This window comes from Oreochromis aureus, linkage group 10, assembly GCF_013358895.1.
Source record: "Oreochromis aureus strain Israel breed Guangdong linkage group 10, ZZ_aureus, whole genome shotgun sequence".
Classification (NCBI taxonomy): domain Eukaryota; kingdom Metazoa; phylum Chordata; class Actinopteri; order Cichliformes; family Cichlidae; genus Oreochromis; species Oreochromis aureus.
In genome coordinates, this window is record NC_052951.1 from 14,903,999 (window position 1) to 14,919,074 (window position 15,076).

A 15,076-nucleotide genomic window follows, 5' to 3' on the forward strand; every position below is an offset into this window, starting at 1 on the left:
TGTCTATATAAAGATCAAGCCAATCACTAACAATGCAGCCACTTAAGTGTTTGAAACTAGAAATTAAACCATAACAAATGCATTTCTGCACTTTTCAATGGAGTTACCTTCTACAGCAGGAAGCGTCTATATAAAAACTATCTATACTCAGTCACATTAGACACCAGCTCCCATTCCTCGTTAATCCCAGCCGCTCTCCTGGTATCCATACTGCAATGCCCATCTACTGTATTAGTGAAGATTCTCTTATCGATCCTTTTGTACACAGGCACCTGTTCATGAACTGTGACTGGGGTCTGTAACGTTTACAGAAGCTAAAGTCTGTTTGTTTGTTTGTTAGTTTGTTTTGGCAGGTTGTGAACTATGCGGTTCCAATAAACTGTTCCTTTCTTTCCTGCGATCGTGGCTCAAGAGTTGGGAGTTTGCCTTGTAATCGGAAGGTTGCCGGTTCGAGCCCCGGCTCGGACAATCTCTGTCGTTGTGTCCTTGGGCAAGACACTTCACCCGTTGTCTACTGGTGGTGGTCAGAGGGCCCAGTGGCGCCAGTGTCCGGCAGCCTCGCCTCTGTCAGTGCGCCCCAGGGTGGCTGTGGTTACAATGTAGCTTGCCATCACCAGTGTGTGAATGTGTGCGTGAATGGGTGAATGACTGTAAAGCGCTTTGGGGTCCTTAGGGACTAGTAAAGCGCTATATAAATACAGGCCATTTACCATTTCCTGCATACGGTCATATCTTTTACCCTGATTGAACTGATCTTGAATGAGCTTCTGTTCAAAACATAGCAAAGCACAGCTCAGACCTCATTAATTGGTTTTATTTCAGAAAATTCTGAATAATGAAAGTGAGTTTACAGTGTGACAAAAAGAATACATGAATGATCATATGTTCTTCAATTAGAAAAATAAACCAAGGCAGTGTTTTAAACAAAGCACACACTGTATACGAGAAATCCCAAAAATGAATTGCAGCATGTCAACATGTTTAATTTTCCAAAAACTCAAGTGGTGCATAGTCCATGTCTTGTTTTCCAAGTACAGCCTTGAGGAAATCGACAACTTTGAAGAGATTAATGTGAAAGTCTCTGGAATTTGACTTTGATTCTTTAACACCACCGTCCCTGCACACTTGCTGGCTTCCCCAGCTGACCAATGCAACCTGTTAAAAATAAACAATTGGTTATTTGAAACATTCAACAAGAACTTATTTTCGTAGTGGATTTATTTCCCAAGATGATACTTTGTTGTGATGTACAAAACAAAGGACCTGATTTAGATTTCACAGATTTTCCCTCCCTTTTAAGATAGCCTCATGGAGCACTCATACACGGCTTATTGCTTTACTATTTCTGCTTTCTCCCCAACATTCATGGGGTCGTGTACTGCAAATTTGTCTCCCAGAAAGTGTGACCACTCACACACCACACCAAGGAAATCTTTGCTCACTACCTGCTCTTCTTGCTAAAATTGCTGTTTGGATGTCTGTCTGTTCAGAACAGGACTTTGGCACAGAATGTCAGCCAAATTTAAAATGTGTGTTTTTTCTGTTTGTAATGGCTCTGCAGCAGAACCTTTTGAGTGCAGTGGTTGCACCGTGTATATTGCAGCCTACCTGTATTGTGCGATGTTCAAAGTTTTTATACACAGCACCTCCAGAGTCACCTGTACCAATAAATAGAAACACACAGAGATACATACAAAAACAAAACACAAAGTCTGAGTCACTCATCTGCACCACTGTCACTGTGTTGGAGTATATAATTTGATATAAAATTAGGAACTTACCGGTGCATGCAATATGATCTCTGAAAGGTTGTAGACCACCAGTGCATATGAAGTTATCCGTCACAGCGTCTCTCAGTGTATCGGCCGTTATGCCCTCTACACCTACTGCATGTTTGATGCATTCGTATCTCTACATTGGAGAGGTTTTAGGAGAAGAATAAGGAACCCGTGCTTACATACACAATGACACATGGACAACACAGCTCACCATTGTAAAACTTACATTATCACCAAGCTTAGCATGGACATCTTTCTGCTCTACTATAGTGTTCTTTGTCCTTGTCAGGAAATTCAGTCTTTCGAGGTGATTCTTTAACAGAAGTCTCTCTGTAGATGATAGAAAGACAGAAGAATACAGGTGAGCCACTCTGCAACCTGTATTGCCCTTGCAGTGGAGAGGCTTTGGTGATGCCATGCTACCTTTTTTTTTTCTTTCAGTTTTTATCTTTTATTTTAAACAAAGCACACCCTTATTAACAAATTCCTATTCACAGTGTATACCCAACAAAAGACAAGGCTTTCTGATGAAACAGGGGAAAAGCTAAAAGGCAACAAAGAACCATGAGACAGGGAGCCAATGCACACCAGAAACATAACTAGCAATGAGGGGAAAAACCAAAAGCAGCAGCACGAAGAAAAATAATAATGGAAATGTGTAGCAAACATCTGTGTGTGTCAGTGAAAATTTGTGAGTCAGTGAGAAAGTGAGTCCCTAAACACTGGATCACTAAGACTGGACCAGGTTTGCAACCACTTGCAGTCCAGTCCTCCACTTTTCCTGTTAGGGTTTTGCTTATTTCAGCAAGACAATGACAAAACTAATTCTGCAAATATATAAGGACAGTGTGGCTCTGAGCTCAATAGCTCACAGTCTGTTTAGGCAACATCACCCAGCTCTACATAAAATTCTATATCTTTTGTTGTTTTTACAGACCTAGCTCTATGATGGAGCTGTACAGCATACAGGCAAAGTTTTCACACCTTGTGACTGGCAGCTCTGGTCCACCAAATGTAGAGCAGCATTGGTCTCCAGGGTGCAAGGTATGCAAATGGGCCTGAAAAAATGTATTATTTCAAACATTCCAAACATTAAAAAGTGTTTTATCAATAATCAGTAAATCAGTGCAGTACAAACAGAATAATTTGCATAGCCTGTTTCCTTACCTCACATCAGTGGATATGTCAACATATTTTTCCAGCTGGATGAGAGCCACATCATAGTCATAAAACTCGTTAATGCCTTTATCCTTTTGGGCAGTAACATTGTAGAGTGGGTGATAAAATAAAGTTTTCGCTTTTTTAACTGAAAAAAAAAATCACTTGTATTATTGTTAATGTGATCAATCGAAAAGATTAGACATATTTATCTATAGCAAATTTATAAAACAGGCTATCATGCTATGTTTAGATAAAGTTTTAATTACTTTTGTGTTGTCCATCATCAATTTCAACAGTGACTTTTTCAGGCAAAAAACCATACACGCAGTGAGCAGCAGTCAAGATGAACTCAGGGGTCACCAGAGAGCCCATACATTTCTTCGAGTGACCGTCAGCCTTAAATTTGAAATAAAAAACAAAAATATACTTCAGACTGCTGCATGCACTGAAGCAAGACACGCTTAATTTAGATAATTTATCAACTATGTAAAACATCTGGTAGGGAGAACATAGCAACATGGTAGATGATTCTGATGTCTGTTCACCTAAAAATAAAAATTTATTAAATGAATGAGTTTTTGCAGGGGCATAATTTCCACGGGGGTTAGGAGGGTTATAAGCTGTTGATCTTTACTCATTTCAGTTATTACCAGCAGAATAGTTGCATGTTTAATCATCTGGGAATTTACCCAGATTTATTTATTCATTTAGACAGAGATCTTGACCCCCAATGTTCAGCACAAAGTTACGCCCATGAGTTTTTGAATGGTTCACTAGCAAACATGTAAAGATAGAGATTTATACATTCAGTCGCATTACTCTACTGGTTTAAATGAAACAGCGAAACTTTCACCTGAGTAGAAATAAACGCCATCCATGGATACATTTTCCTCTTCTGCTCATTGCGGTGATCCTCATACTCTTTGTGCAGTCCACAGAGACCCTTGACTTCATCTTCATCTGCATGAAAACAATAAATGAATGATAATTAAAAATAGAAAATCCAATGCTGTTCATGTAGATAGCAGAAGAAGGATCCTTTTTTCCCCGTTATGTGTTCATATAATTAAATTTCATTGGCAGCTTTCAGAACAGAAGAGAAGAGGCACTTAGCTCACCATTTAAAATAATCGGTAATCGCTAAGGCAGGAAACAGCTGATCTTTTTGGTACAGGTACAACAATAGAGGACGTGAGGCAGACAGGGACTGTGGCATGCTGCACAGACAGGTTGCATAAGCATACAACATGGATGTAGCCTCCAGATCGGAAAAATGAATTTCAAAGGGCCAATTCAGAAGTGCTTAAAGCCTAAATTCTATCAGAGGGCCACCAGATTGCAGTAGTTGTGGTGCTATAGAAATTTATTGGGAAAAATAAATTTCTAGATCAAACATTCAAATGTTCTTGATCTCTGTAAACACAGACCAAGCCTGGTCAAAAAGATTGGAATATTAAGTCTGTTTTTAAAAAACAAAAAAAAACAACAATGCTTGTATGAAAGGGAATGGGAGAAATTCCCCAAGCTTTGTATTTTTTAATTAGGTTTTTTTTTAATTTAATTTTTACTTTTTGTTTGTAATTCAGTTTAATTTCTAAGTCCTTAACTCCTTAATTTCAGTTTAATTTCTGTTCACGGAGTGGGTTTGCTTTCATTTTAGTTTTTATGTTGTGGAGAGCATATTTCAACTATAATAACTGTGCTTGCATATCTCAGTAAGCCCATTCCTATTGAGTTTATCATCACAGGTCCTCATTTTAAAGTCTTATTGAATACAACATCATGTGTATTTTGTAAAATACAGTGCACAATAACGTCAGGAAGGCAAATAAAACATGGACTTGCATTATGACTGATTATGACTGATGACATTATGACTGAGACGTTGCTGGTCCGTGAGTGTGCAGTATCACAGTAAGATGTTTGTTTTCATGGTTACTATCATTATTTTCTTATTGAAGTTTTTAAAATTTCATTTTTATCTGTTCTGTGAAACACTTTGCAATTTTGTTCAAATCTAAATTGGTTTTATAAATTATTATCATCAGTACTGCTGTTGTTAGTAGTAGTTGGTAGCAGGAGCAGTGAAGACTGAAGTTGAACAGTGAACATTAGGCTGCATTCAGTTTGGATTTCAGAATCTCAAACCCTTTACATTACATTAAACTGCATTACACAGGTCCAGCGGGATACATGATCATATTTCTATCACGGCTACATCACTGGTGTCAGGCTAGATAAAGAGTAATCGTCCTGATCTCAGGTACTTTAGGAAACGAGAGAACCAAGCAGGCCTCCAGTTATGATCATTTGTCTCCCTTGTGTTTATTAGTGCTGGATGATGAATGCTAGAGTGAATGCAAACACACAAATACACACACAGCTGAACTACAAACAGACGGACGTTCATGCTTCACTTCAAACACAACTTACCGATCATTTCATCAAAAGTCTCTTGTAGTTTTTCTAAGTCCTTAACTCTGAAATAATGGTTCCCTCCAGTTCCTGCTGTGAGGGGCATTAGGTCATCATCAAAGATGTCATCTCCAATGGCAAAGATATAAATGTCTGTAGCAGAATGAAGCATAACATGTTTATATTTATATACAATATATACAGAATGCTAATGAGCACGCTATGCATTAAAGCGAGCATCGAACAAGAAACTGTTGTGTATCAATAAAATGTTACTGTAAAGAAGGATCAAGGTTGAATGATGAGACACTGTGTAAAAATAGAAACGTGCACAAATCGGATGGAAAACTCACCAAGATAGTCGTCTCTGGATCCATCTGCCAGGTTCAAATACGCTGAGTTTTTTATTTTTGCTACAGTGGGTGCTGGTGAACCGCCCATGTTATAAGCCCCTGTTGTGAAAAACAATGAGAAAAACCTTTTAAAAACAATGTGGTAACTATTTTTGATTAAGTGAATAAGAACTTTTGTCTTTTGTTCTGTGATTGATGAAACATGTGAGAACATCTTTCCAATGGCAAAACCGATATTTTAAGACATTATAAAAGCCAAAAAACCCATATTGTGATAACATGAAGTTAGACGAGCATTTCTTATTGTTGATGGCAGAGTTAATCAAGAGGCTGGAAATACCATCTGTAAAAACGATGATGACGTGACGATGCTCCTTAAAATTCTCCTCTCCAGCTCGAATCTTTATAAGAGCCATTTTCTCCAAGAATTGCTCGAAAACAAGGTTCAGATTTGTTCCCGTGTTTCTGTCTGTGGGCCAGAAGAAGCACAAAACGCACATTACATAACTTATTATTAGAAACAAACTAACAGAGTACAATAGCAATTCGCGCTTTACTCACCACCAACATCAAATTCTTCTAATTTAGTTTTGACATCTGATAGTTTGGCCTTGCCTTCCATAAAGTCAATAATGTTGACAATTTCATAGAGTTCAGAGGAGAAAAAGGTGATTTCATAGTTTGGGGTCACGCTAAAGGAGGCAATCTGTTGATACATAAAGGAAATCGGTTACATAAAAGGTTGATGATCTCATATGAACTTCTGTCACGCCATTGTGAACACGTGTAAACTTAATGCAACACCTCCTTACATTTGAGATTGCTTATGTTTGTTATTTTGTTTAGTAATTGTTCCATAAATCAGCAGCTAGCGTATCCTGTGCTGAGCATTGACAACCAGCCAAAGGACTCATGCCAAGAAGCATCAGTCACGGTTATGAATTGTAATACATAATGAAATTTACTTCTAATGGGCCGTTGCGGTGGCAGCCAGATTGGATGAGATTTAGTGTGTACGTTATGTGTACATCATGGAAGATGTGCTCCTTAAAGTGTGTCAGAGTAAAAAGCTTCACACTCACGTACCCCTGTGGGTCCACGTGCCACATTCAAAGGCAGAAATAAACCAGTAACACATGAATAATTAAACTACAGCCTGTCATTTTATCAAATATCTGATCGAATGTTCTAAAGACTCAGCGAATATGTTGCCAGCATCCTTCACCAGTAGCTTCACCCCATGCACACCGTTAGACCTCCACACTGAGCCTGCAATTTGCAAAGCAATCCTAATATAACTCTAGTCCAAGCCCAATGTTGCTGACTGTTTGCAAAATCAGCACGCTATAGCACAAAGAGAGTTTTGTAGCAGCATAAAAAACAAAAAGCTTCCAGTAAAATAAGCTTTCATATCATTTTGGAAAACTCTACTTTGACTTTTTTTTCTCTATTTTTGAAAGAAAAGCTGTTTGTTTCTCACCGTTGTGATGAGTTTCACGACAGCGTCTCTGGATTTATTGACATAATCCTCGCTGATGCTGTCAGAAATATCCACACCAATGTAAATGTCGAGTGTGCCATTTTTTGAAATCCTGATTTTTCTCTCCCCCTGTATGTCATCTGAATGACAAAAGATACTGTCAGCTTACACATCACAAGCAACAATCTGAATAAACACTGTTGTTGTTAGATTATTATACAGATAGCAACTCTGTTACACTATATGTTTGCATATCTTTGCATATTTTGTTGGACTGAATTAACAACAAAGAAGCATGCATTATTATGGTATGATTAATTCTCTCATAACACCCCCAGTCATTGCCATAGTAGTAGTTTTATTGATATTTAAATATGCCTAAACAGCAAAACGCACCCATCACTTTATTAGATACACTTGTTCAACTACTCATTAAAGCAAAAATCGAATCTAATGCAGATGTGGTCAAGACGACCCGATGAAGTTCAAACCGAGCATCAGACTGAAGAAAGGTGACTGAGTAGTTCAGAAACTGCTGACCAACCGGGATTTTCTCGCACAACCATTCCTAGGATACGCATAGAAAAAACTACATATCCAGAGGTCAGAGGTCATAGAGGAATGGCCAGACTTCGTTGAGCTGATAGGAAGCCAACAGTAACTCAAATAGCCACTTGTCACAACCAGAGGTGACATAAGTACGCATATTTTATACTTAAGTTGAAGAACAGATATTTGTGTTAAAAATACTCTGGTAAAAGTTGAAGTACTGAATCAACTTCTTTACGCAAGTAAAAGTGAAAAACTAAAGCTTGAATCAGATATGTAAAACATGAGCAGAGAAAAGTAGAATTTTTTTAAAAAGCTCTATTTTTTTGTTACCTGTGTGTTAGAGGCTGACTTTGCCTTCACACCTAAACTGGAAAATTTGTACAGCCAGGGGTGAAAGTGGGATTCAGTGGATTTGGTAACCCTAAGATCGGTTGTATTGACTCAGCATGGGGAAAAAATAAACTCAGCATAATTTTTATTGTGAGTTGTAGATTTTCTTGGTGTACAAGCTGCGATCAGCTGACTTGCTGCTTCTTCTCTGAGGTTTACTGCTCTTGGTGGATTTACAAAACTGAGTTCAATGAGATGTAAGCAGATGTTTCACAAAAATGGCTGATTTCCAATATAAAGTTGATATAAAGGCTGAATTCAGGGAATGAAACTCAGCATCAAATTCGGCTTTGCTACTCTTGATGTAACCTGACTCTGACACTAGTATCTGTGACACCAGGGAGTAAAAGTAAGAAGTTGCCAGAAAAATAAATACTTGAGTAAAGTACAGAAATCTGAAATTCTACTTTAGTACATCTCCCACCTCTGGTTACAACAAAAGTATGTAGGAGAGCATCTCTGAATGCCTGACACATGAAACCAGATGGGCCACACCAGCAGAAGACCACTCTGGCTGTCACTGCTGTCAGGTAAGAGCAGGAGTCCGAGACTACAATTCATACAGGCTAACAAAAAATGGACAACAGAAGATTTGAAAAATGTTGCCCGGTTCGATGAGTCTTGACTTCTGCTGCAACATTCGGGTTGTAGTGCAAAGACATTCATGATGTGTAAAAAAACTCAATGAAAGCATGAGCAATTCACGCTGCTGGTGGTCGTCCAATTAAGTGGGATGGTTTTCTTGACAAATTTTGGGCTAAACAGAACACATTTTAATGCCACTGCCCAAGTATTGTTATTTACCATGTCTGCTGCTTCGCAATCACAGCGTAGCCATCTACTGAGGGCTGCTTCCAGCAGGAAACCCACCATGTCTCAAAGCCCAAATCATCTCAAACTGGTTTCTCAAAGATTTCAGTAAATTAACTCAAATGGTCTCCAGCCACCAGATATCAACCCAACAGAGCACATTTGGGATGTGGCGATGATTTACATCTGAAGCCAACAAATGTGCGTTTTGCTGTCATGTGAATATAGACCAAAATCTCCGCTGAACGTTTTTCAAGATATCCTGTACCTGGGCTCCAACATAGTACTAGCACGATGTAGCTAATATAGTGTCCAGCGAGAGTATATACTTGTTGATCAATAACTTACCAGTGGACTCTAAAGTGGTCAGGCTCTCTTTAATTGAATTGCCAAATGCCTTTGAAACCTCCAGTGGTGTGTCGAAGGTGTGTTTATCTGCAAGGAATACATATGTGATATATAACTATTATACTAAAGAAAGACCTTATAACAAGGTGACTCTCAGGAGTTTCAGGAAACATTTATAGATGAGAAGCTGGTGAGGGATCATATGCTTGTCACTTCACACGTGATTCTTAGATGCTCAGCACACATCTGCAGATCCTATTTGCTTAACCATTGACTAAGTCACAGCAGGACATGATCCCACACTGGCTTCCCACCATTAAGGCCTCCAAAAGGGAAACAGTATATGTCATACAACCAGAACATTTAAAAGAGCAAAGAGTGGCTAAGATGATGGCACAGAGTGTAAACAGTATGTGTTTGTGTCATTCTTACAGTAGCATGCAGGCTCATTGCCAGACCACTGGCCGTTCTCCCGACACACTCGTTCGCTGGAGCCCACCAAAAACAGGTTTCCATTGCAGGTGTATCTCACCGTGTCATCAATTCCAAACATATTCCCCACTCTTGAGGCACCAGGTGGGATACCAGGATTAGCACAATGATCCCCAGCTTTGGTAAGAAATTAAAAAAAAACAAAAAAACCACCCACAAAAGTCATTTAAAAAACCCTAAAATGTGGGTTTCTGTAATAGCTGGAAACAAAGGAAGAGAAGGAGTCTGCAAACACAATGGAAGGCCTGAATGCAAGCATCTACTCAAGAAAAGACCGCCATGAGGTTACAACAAAAAACCTACATTCATCTTACTGTGTGTTTTAATGTAAATTCTTAATGTACAACAGCTGTCAAATCTAAAGGTATAAAATGTCAATTTCAGTCTGTCTAAAAATACATAATACATTTTTTTTTAAAATACAAGAATGAAATCTAGAAAGCTGGAACAGCAATGATCAAGACTCACAGTCACGGCTGCAGATTGGAGTGGAGCCGCTCCACTTCCCATTTTTTAAGCACACGCGTGTGGCTGAGCCTCGCATTGTGTATCCAGAGTAGCACTCATACGTGGTCTCGTTGTCCACATAGTACTTCTCCTGAGGGGGGGAGACATTTCCGTACTCCAGCACATTGGGGTCTGGGCATTCAATCACTGTGAAACAAAACGAAAGGACCCTGAGTTACTATGCTGTTATCAGGCCGTATGAGGCAAGGGAGAAACATCTTTGCCACTCACGCCTGCATCTCTGAGGTGGAAATCTTTTGGGTCGTGGTCTCCAGGAGTCATTAGCCTGACATAAGCGGGTTATTGCTGGGTATGGATAGTAGCCCTCAGGACAGTGGTATACCAACATGCTGCCTCTCTCCAGGTTGTTACTCAGTGTGTAATTCCCTCCTTGCATTTGCAAATTACTCTCAGGGCAATCACATCGAACACCAGCTCCTGAAAAAAAAATGTCCACAGTTCTCAGAGGCAAGAATTTAAGTTTATCACACACTTACATTCGTACCATTACACAATTACTAAAGTAGTGTAAAATTCATGATTTGCCTTTTTTTAAAGTACACAGTATGCAATGGATAAACGTTCTTTTACTAAAATCACCAGGTTAGTGATTAAGGGTTTATACATTGTTTTACTTACCTTTGTGAAGTATTATTTGTATTACAAGAATTTAAATTGTTATGTTTTAATGTGTAAAAATACAAAAAGTCTGATATTTTATATTTAAGACAACATTATTTCTTTGAGCCTGCACTAATTTCCATAAATAGATGATGAACAAAATTTAGTACAGACTTACATTTTCTGAAAAATTCACTATAATGTTCACATTTGATGATGTTGCTAAGTCTCTAAAAACCTGATGGATAGAAGGACGTTTGTCAAATATTCAGAATATATTCAGAATGTACAATATAAAGCGCCTTGAGGCGACTTTTGTTGTGATTTGGCACTATATAAATAAATATAAATAAAATTGAATTGAATTGAAGTTATATATTAGTTAATAAATATTTATTTGAACATTGATCAGTTTTTATACCTATGTTATGAATACTAAACCTTATAAGGTGCATAAACCTAAGTAAACAACAAACGCATTACTAGAAATTCAAAATTGTATATAACTTTTTATCTAAAATAAAAGTATCTTACTCATCCAAAGTGCACATAAAAGCGCTGCAAGCCAACTCCAGTGGATAGAAAATCCCATCTTGAAGCTTAAACTGGGGGACAGTTTAAAAATGAGAGTATATTGCAGAAGTGGTTGATTTATTTCAGAATAGAGAGTGATGTTTAAACTGGGAGTGGACAAAGACCATCCTGGTACTTATTAACTTTATGACCTGTAAAAGAGGATCAATACATGTTTATCACAGAAAACACTCAAACAATTTCCACATTTACATAAATCCTTCTCAACTGCTAACTTATTTAGAATTAAGCAAAGATCTCTTATCTAATTTATCACTTACAGTGTAAGCTGGGACGCTATTTACAGTAGTTATTATTTGGAAACTGCTTTATATTTATTACGTGCTGATGCCAACAACATGAAAAAATTGAGGTCAAAAACAGGGAGCCTTTTGGTTTAATTCTCAATTAAATACATAAATAAATAAAACCACTAGTAGAACATTTACCAAACTGATCAGGTTCATTAGTAAAAAGATTTGCTATACAAAGAGTCTATGCAGCTTTCAGCAATAAGGATGAAGATCACTTCATCACTTTGCGAAAGACTACGTGGAAAACTGACAAATTCAGAGTACACAAGGCACGAGGCCAAGAACTGATCCCGAATGGCCCCAATCTCTGGATCTCCAGCTGGTCCTCCATTAAAGACACACTCGACACTCTACTAGGAATATTTTGCAGTCTTTTTTCTTGATACCTTTTTTTCAGGGAAGACTTTACTCATGTTATGAAAAAGATGCCAAACTATGTGTTATAACGCCTGGTTGGTGCAGTTTGAGGTGACAAACAGAAAGCAGCTGAGCAGCTGTATTAAGCAATTATCTTTCACTTAAAACAAAAGGTGAAGCAAAACGGTACCAAAAGTGCTCATGACTCAGATTTTTTGATTTTTTGATGTACTATTTTCATTTATTCAATTGTTTATATATGAAATAGTTAAATGCATCAACTACAAATGTAGGTTGCATGGTTTGTGTTGTGTGTCCTGACCTCAACTAAGTTTTATTTGGATCCAGGATTTCCCGTTATGTGTACACATGCTGTCACATGTTACACGAAAAACAAAGTCATTGTGAAACCAAGACAAAGTACAAATATTCACTTCATCATTTCCCAAAAGCACCAGGCTTGCTTGTTGACACATTGATTCAAGTATTGATTAAACACTCCATCGTGCCTCGAGCTCTCTCTGCCTTTGAGCTTGTTTTCTGAAAAACAGTTAAGAGATTATGTTTTGAAAATGTGATTTTTTTTGTCTTCTTTTTAATTTACATGCCACACAGACTAACTGGGCAGTTTTACAGTGTGAATACTGGACACATCAGTTCCTTCAGGGAATAAACCCCGTGGCACTATTATTTCCACTTTAGTGCCCTCAATTTGAAAAGCCTTAGTTCTGTGAGGACCTTCTGAAATGACAGTATCTGCAGGAGCTTCCAGCTGAAGCTTCACACTTTCAGACACCTGGAAGTGGTTTAAATAAAAGCTTTGTAACATCCATTAACTAGAAAATGTTTTCTTACATGGGAAGAAAGGCTTTTGAACATTAATTTGCAATAAACTCACAGCTGCATTGCATTTCCCTTATTTTTGACCCACGTGTATTGTAGCATTTTTTGTTACTAAAATTGGATCTTGTGGATTCCACGTGCAGCTAACATGTTATTGTCAATGTCATAATCTATATTTCTTACGTAGTTTTTTACACTGCACAATGAGTTGCATTAGATTATTAACATATAATTACATTAAGTGAGTACACAAATATAGGTAAATATATTGTAGAAGGGAATAGATATTAGGACATCATTTTTAATGTCAGGGTAGTGGTAGAGCTTGGTGTCATTCTTTCTGTGTTGGTGCTGACCTGAGTTAGGGCGACTCTAAATGAGGATGAGTGGGTGGGCGGGTGGGTTTTTGTTTGTTTCTTATGTTATTGTTTGTTTTCTATCTTTTATTACACTTCTTAAAATAGCAAAGTGGCAATGATTACCGTGAAACACCTGCATCAGTAAGTTCAAAGAAAGATTTAAAATGTTTTTCAGCTCATTACAAACCCAATACAAAAAAAATTGCGAAGCTGTCCAAAGCGCTGAAGACAGAATGCAATGACTGGCATATCTCACAAACCCATATCTTATTCACAATAGAAAATGAAAGAAAACATACAACTTGTTTAACTTTATAGGCTCCAAGCCCGTGAGACCCTAATAAGGATAAACAGAAGAGAATGGATGGATGTTTAACCCTTTCACGCCTAGTGTATCGCAAATTATAAGTAGTATAAGGGGGAAAACATCTAAATAACTCTATAAACAAATTTGTCAGCTGGTTCAATGAACTCTCCATTAAAAAAAATAAAAATTAGAATTTTGTGACAATTATTCAGGCTTTAAATAATGTTGAATAATGAATTGTAAATCTGGCATGTTTAATCCGAATAAGACTTGGATAATAATGAACAGTAGGTGGCAGCAATATGCGTCTGACGGGCTAAACTCAAAGAAAAAGAAGAAGAAGAAGAAGAGAGGCGTAGAAGAAGAGAAGGCGGAAATGACGTCCAAGCGGAAGTTATCGCCAATGAGACAACAACGAGCCAAATTTGTGAAAAATCTTCAGAAGTCAGTGCAGCAGGATGAAGATGTGCGTCTGAGCTTTAAGGATAGCTACATGTGGCAGTCGCTGCTGCGTGAAAAGGCTGAGCAGGTAGGTTATTTTCTCATATTTTCGTATTTTAGTTTTCTTAGCGGTTTTCTTTTGAGCATCATGACATTTGACAGCACTCTGTTAAAGGGCTGTCAAAGTTAAGTTTTGTAAGCTGGTAAATGCTTAACAGACACTTGTTAGAAGAAATATGACCAATGTTATGAAAATAATGAATACATAAGTAAATATTAGAAAGCGAAAGTGATGAATGCGTGTGTTTCTGTCTCTAGCATGGCGGTGCCTTTTGTGCAGGACTGGGACGTTGTTCAGACTCTGGGAGAAGGAGCCTACGGAGAGTATGAAAGCTTCCTTATCATTATTTATCATTAGCTTATCGCCTTTAATAGCCGTCCTTTTCCAGCCATCGCACAAGGATTTTTCTTTCCTTGTTTCATGGGATCATGACAGGCATGTATATGAACTAGAAATGTTCATCTTATAATCCAAAAACATCACTCACAGGAGACACCTGACTCCATCCCAGTCACAGTTAGCCTTGAAAAAAGGAAGATGAACTAGGTATCAAAATGTAGGTAAAAATGAGACCTTACACATGCGAAAACATGTTTAATGTAGTGTTATGAGACTTGAAAGTTTAACCATTTTTACAATAACAATTCCATGGTTTTTGCCATGGAATTGTTGGACAAAACAAACAAATCAAACAATCAGGGTAGCAATGACTGCTTCTATCATTCTTAAATTATGGTATTATGCCACCATTAAATGAGGCGTCTAGAGATACCGATGCTCAAAGTTTGTTATAGAAGAAAACTACTGCACAAAAAGAACCTTGTAACTTTAGATTGACTATTTTAGTGGATTTAAAATTATATTAGGTAGCTTTGGTTTGTTTTTTTTGTTCTCTAGAGGTCAAAGTCAAGTTT

The 15,076-nt window shown here is 37.8% G+C and overlaps 1 protein-coding gene across 1 annotated transcript; it reads right to left on the minus strand.

The window, feature by feature from the left end:
* Window positions 1–793: 793 nt before the first annotated feature.
* Window positions 794–11,581, minus strand: LOC116336174 (complement factor B-like). Its single transcript, XM_039618212.1, has 18 exons — window positions 11,442–11,581; window positions 10,518–10,724; window positions 10,248–10,433; window positions 9,720–9,896; window positions 9,288–9,374; window positions 7,188–7,327; window positions 6,269–6,413; window positions 6,048–6,176; window positions 5,708–5,806; window positions 5,373–5,507; window positions 3,793–3,899; window positions 3,206–3,335; window positions 2,946–3,084; window positions 2,763–2,836; window positions 2,005–2,108; window positions 1,782–1,911; window positions 1,609–1,658; window positions 794–1,155 (listed from the first exon to the last, which is right to left on the minus strand). Exons 1-18 carry the CDS (start codon window positions 11,497–11,499, stop codon window positions 982–984), a joined length of 2,271 nt encoding a protein of 756 aa, XP_039474146.1. The 5' UTR covers window positions 11,500–11,581; the 3' UTR covers window positions 794–981.
* Between the last annotated feature and the right edge of the window lie 3,495 nt (window positions 11,582–15,076).

Coding starts and splice junctions, on each gene's coding strand:
- LOC116336174 (XM_039618212.1), bottom strand. CDS start 11,499: ATGGGATTTTCTATCCACTGGAGTTGGCTTGCAGCGCTTTTATGTGCA. Junction 2,109..2,762: donor CCAGAGCTGCCAGTCACAAG/GTGTGAAAACTT, acceptor TATCATCTACAG/AGAGACTTCTGTTAAAGAAT. Junction 1,659..1,781: donor AGATCATATTGCATGCACCG/GTAAGTTCCTAA, acceptor TTATTGGTACAG/GTGACTCTGGAGGTGCTGTG.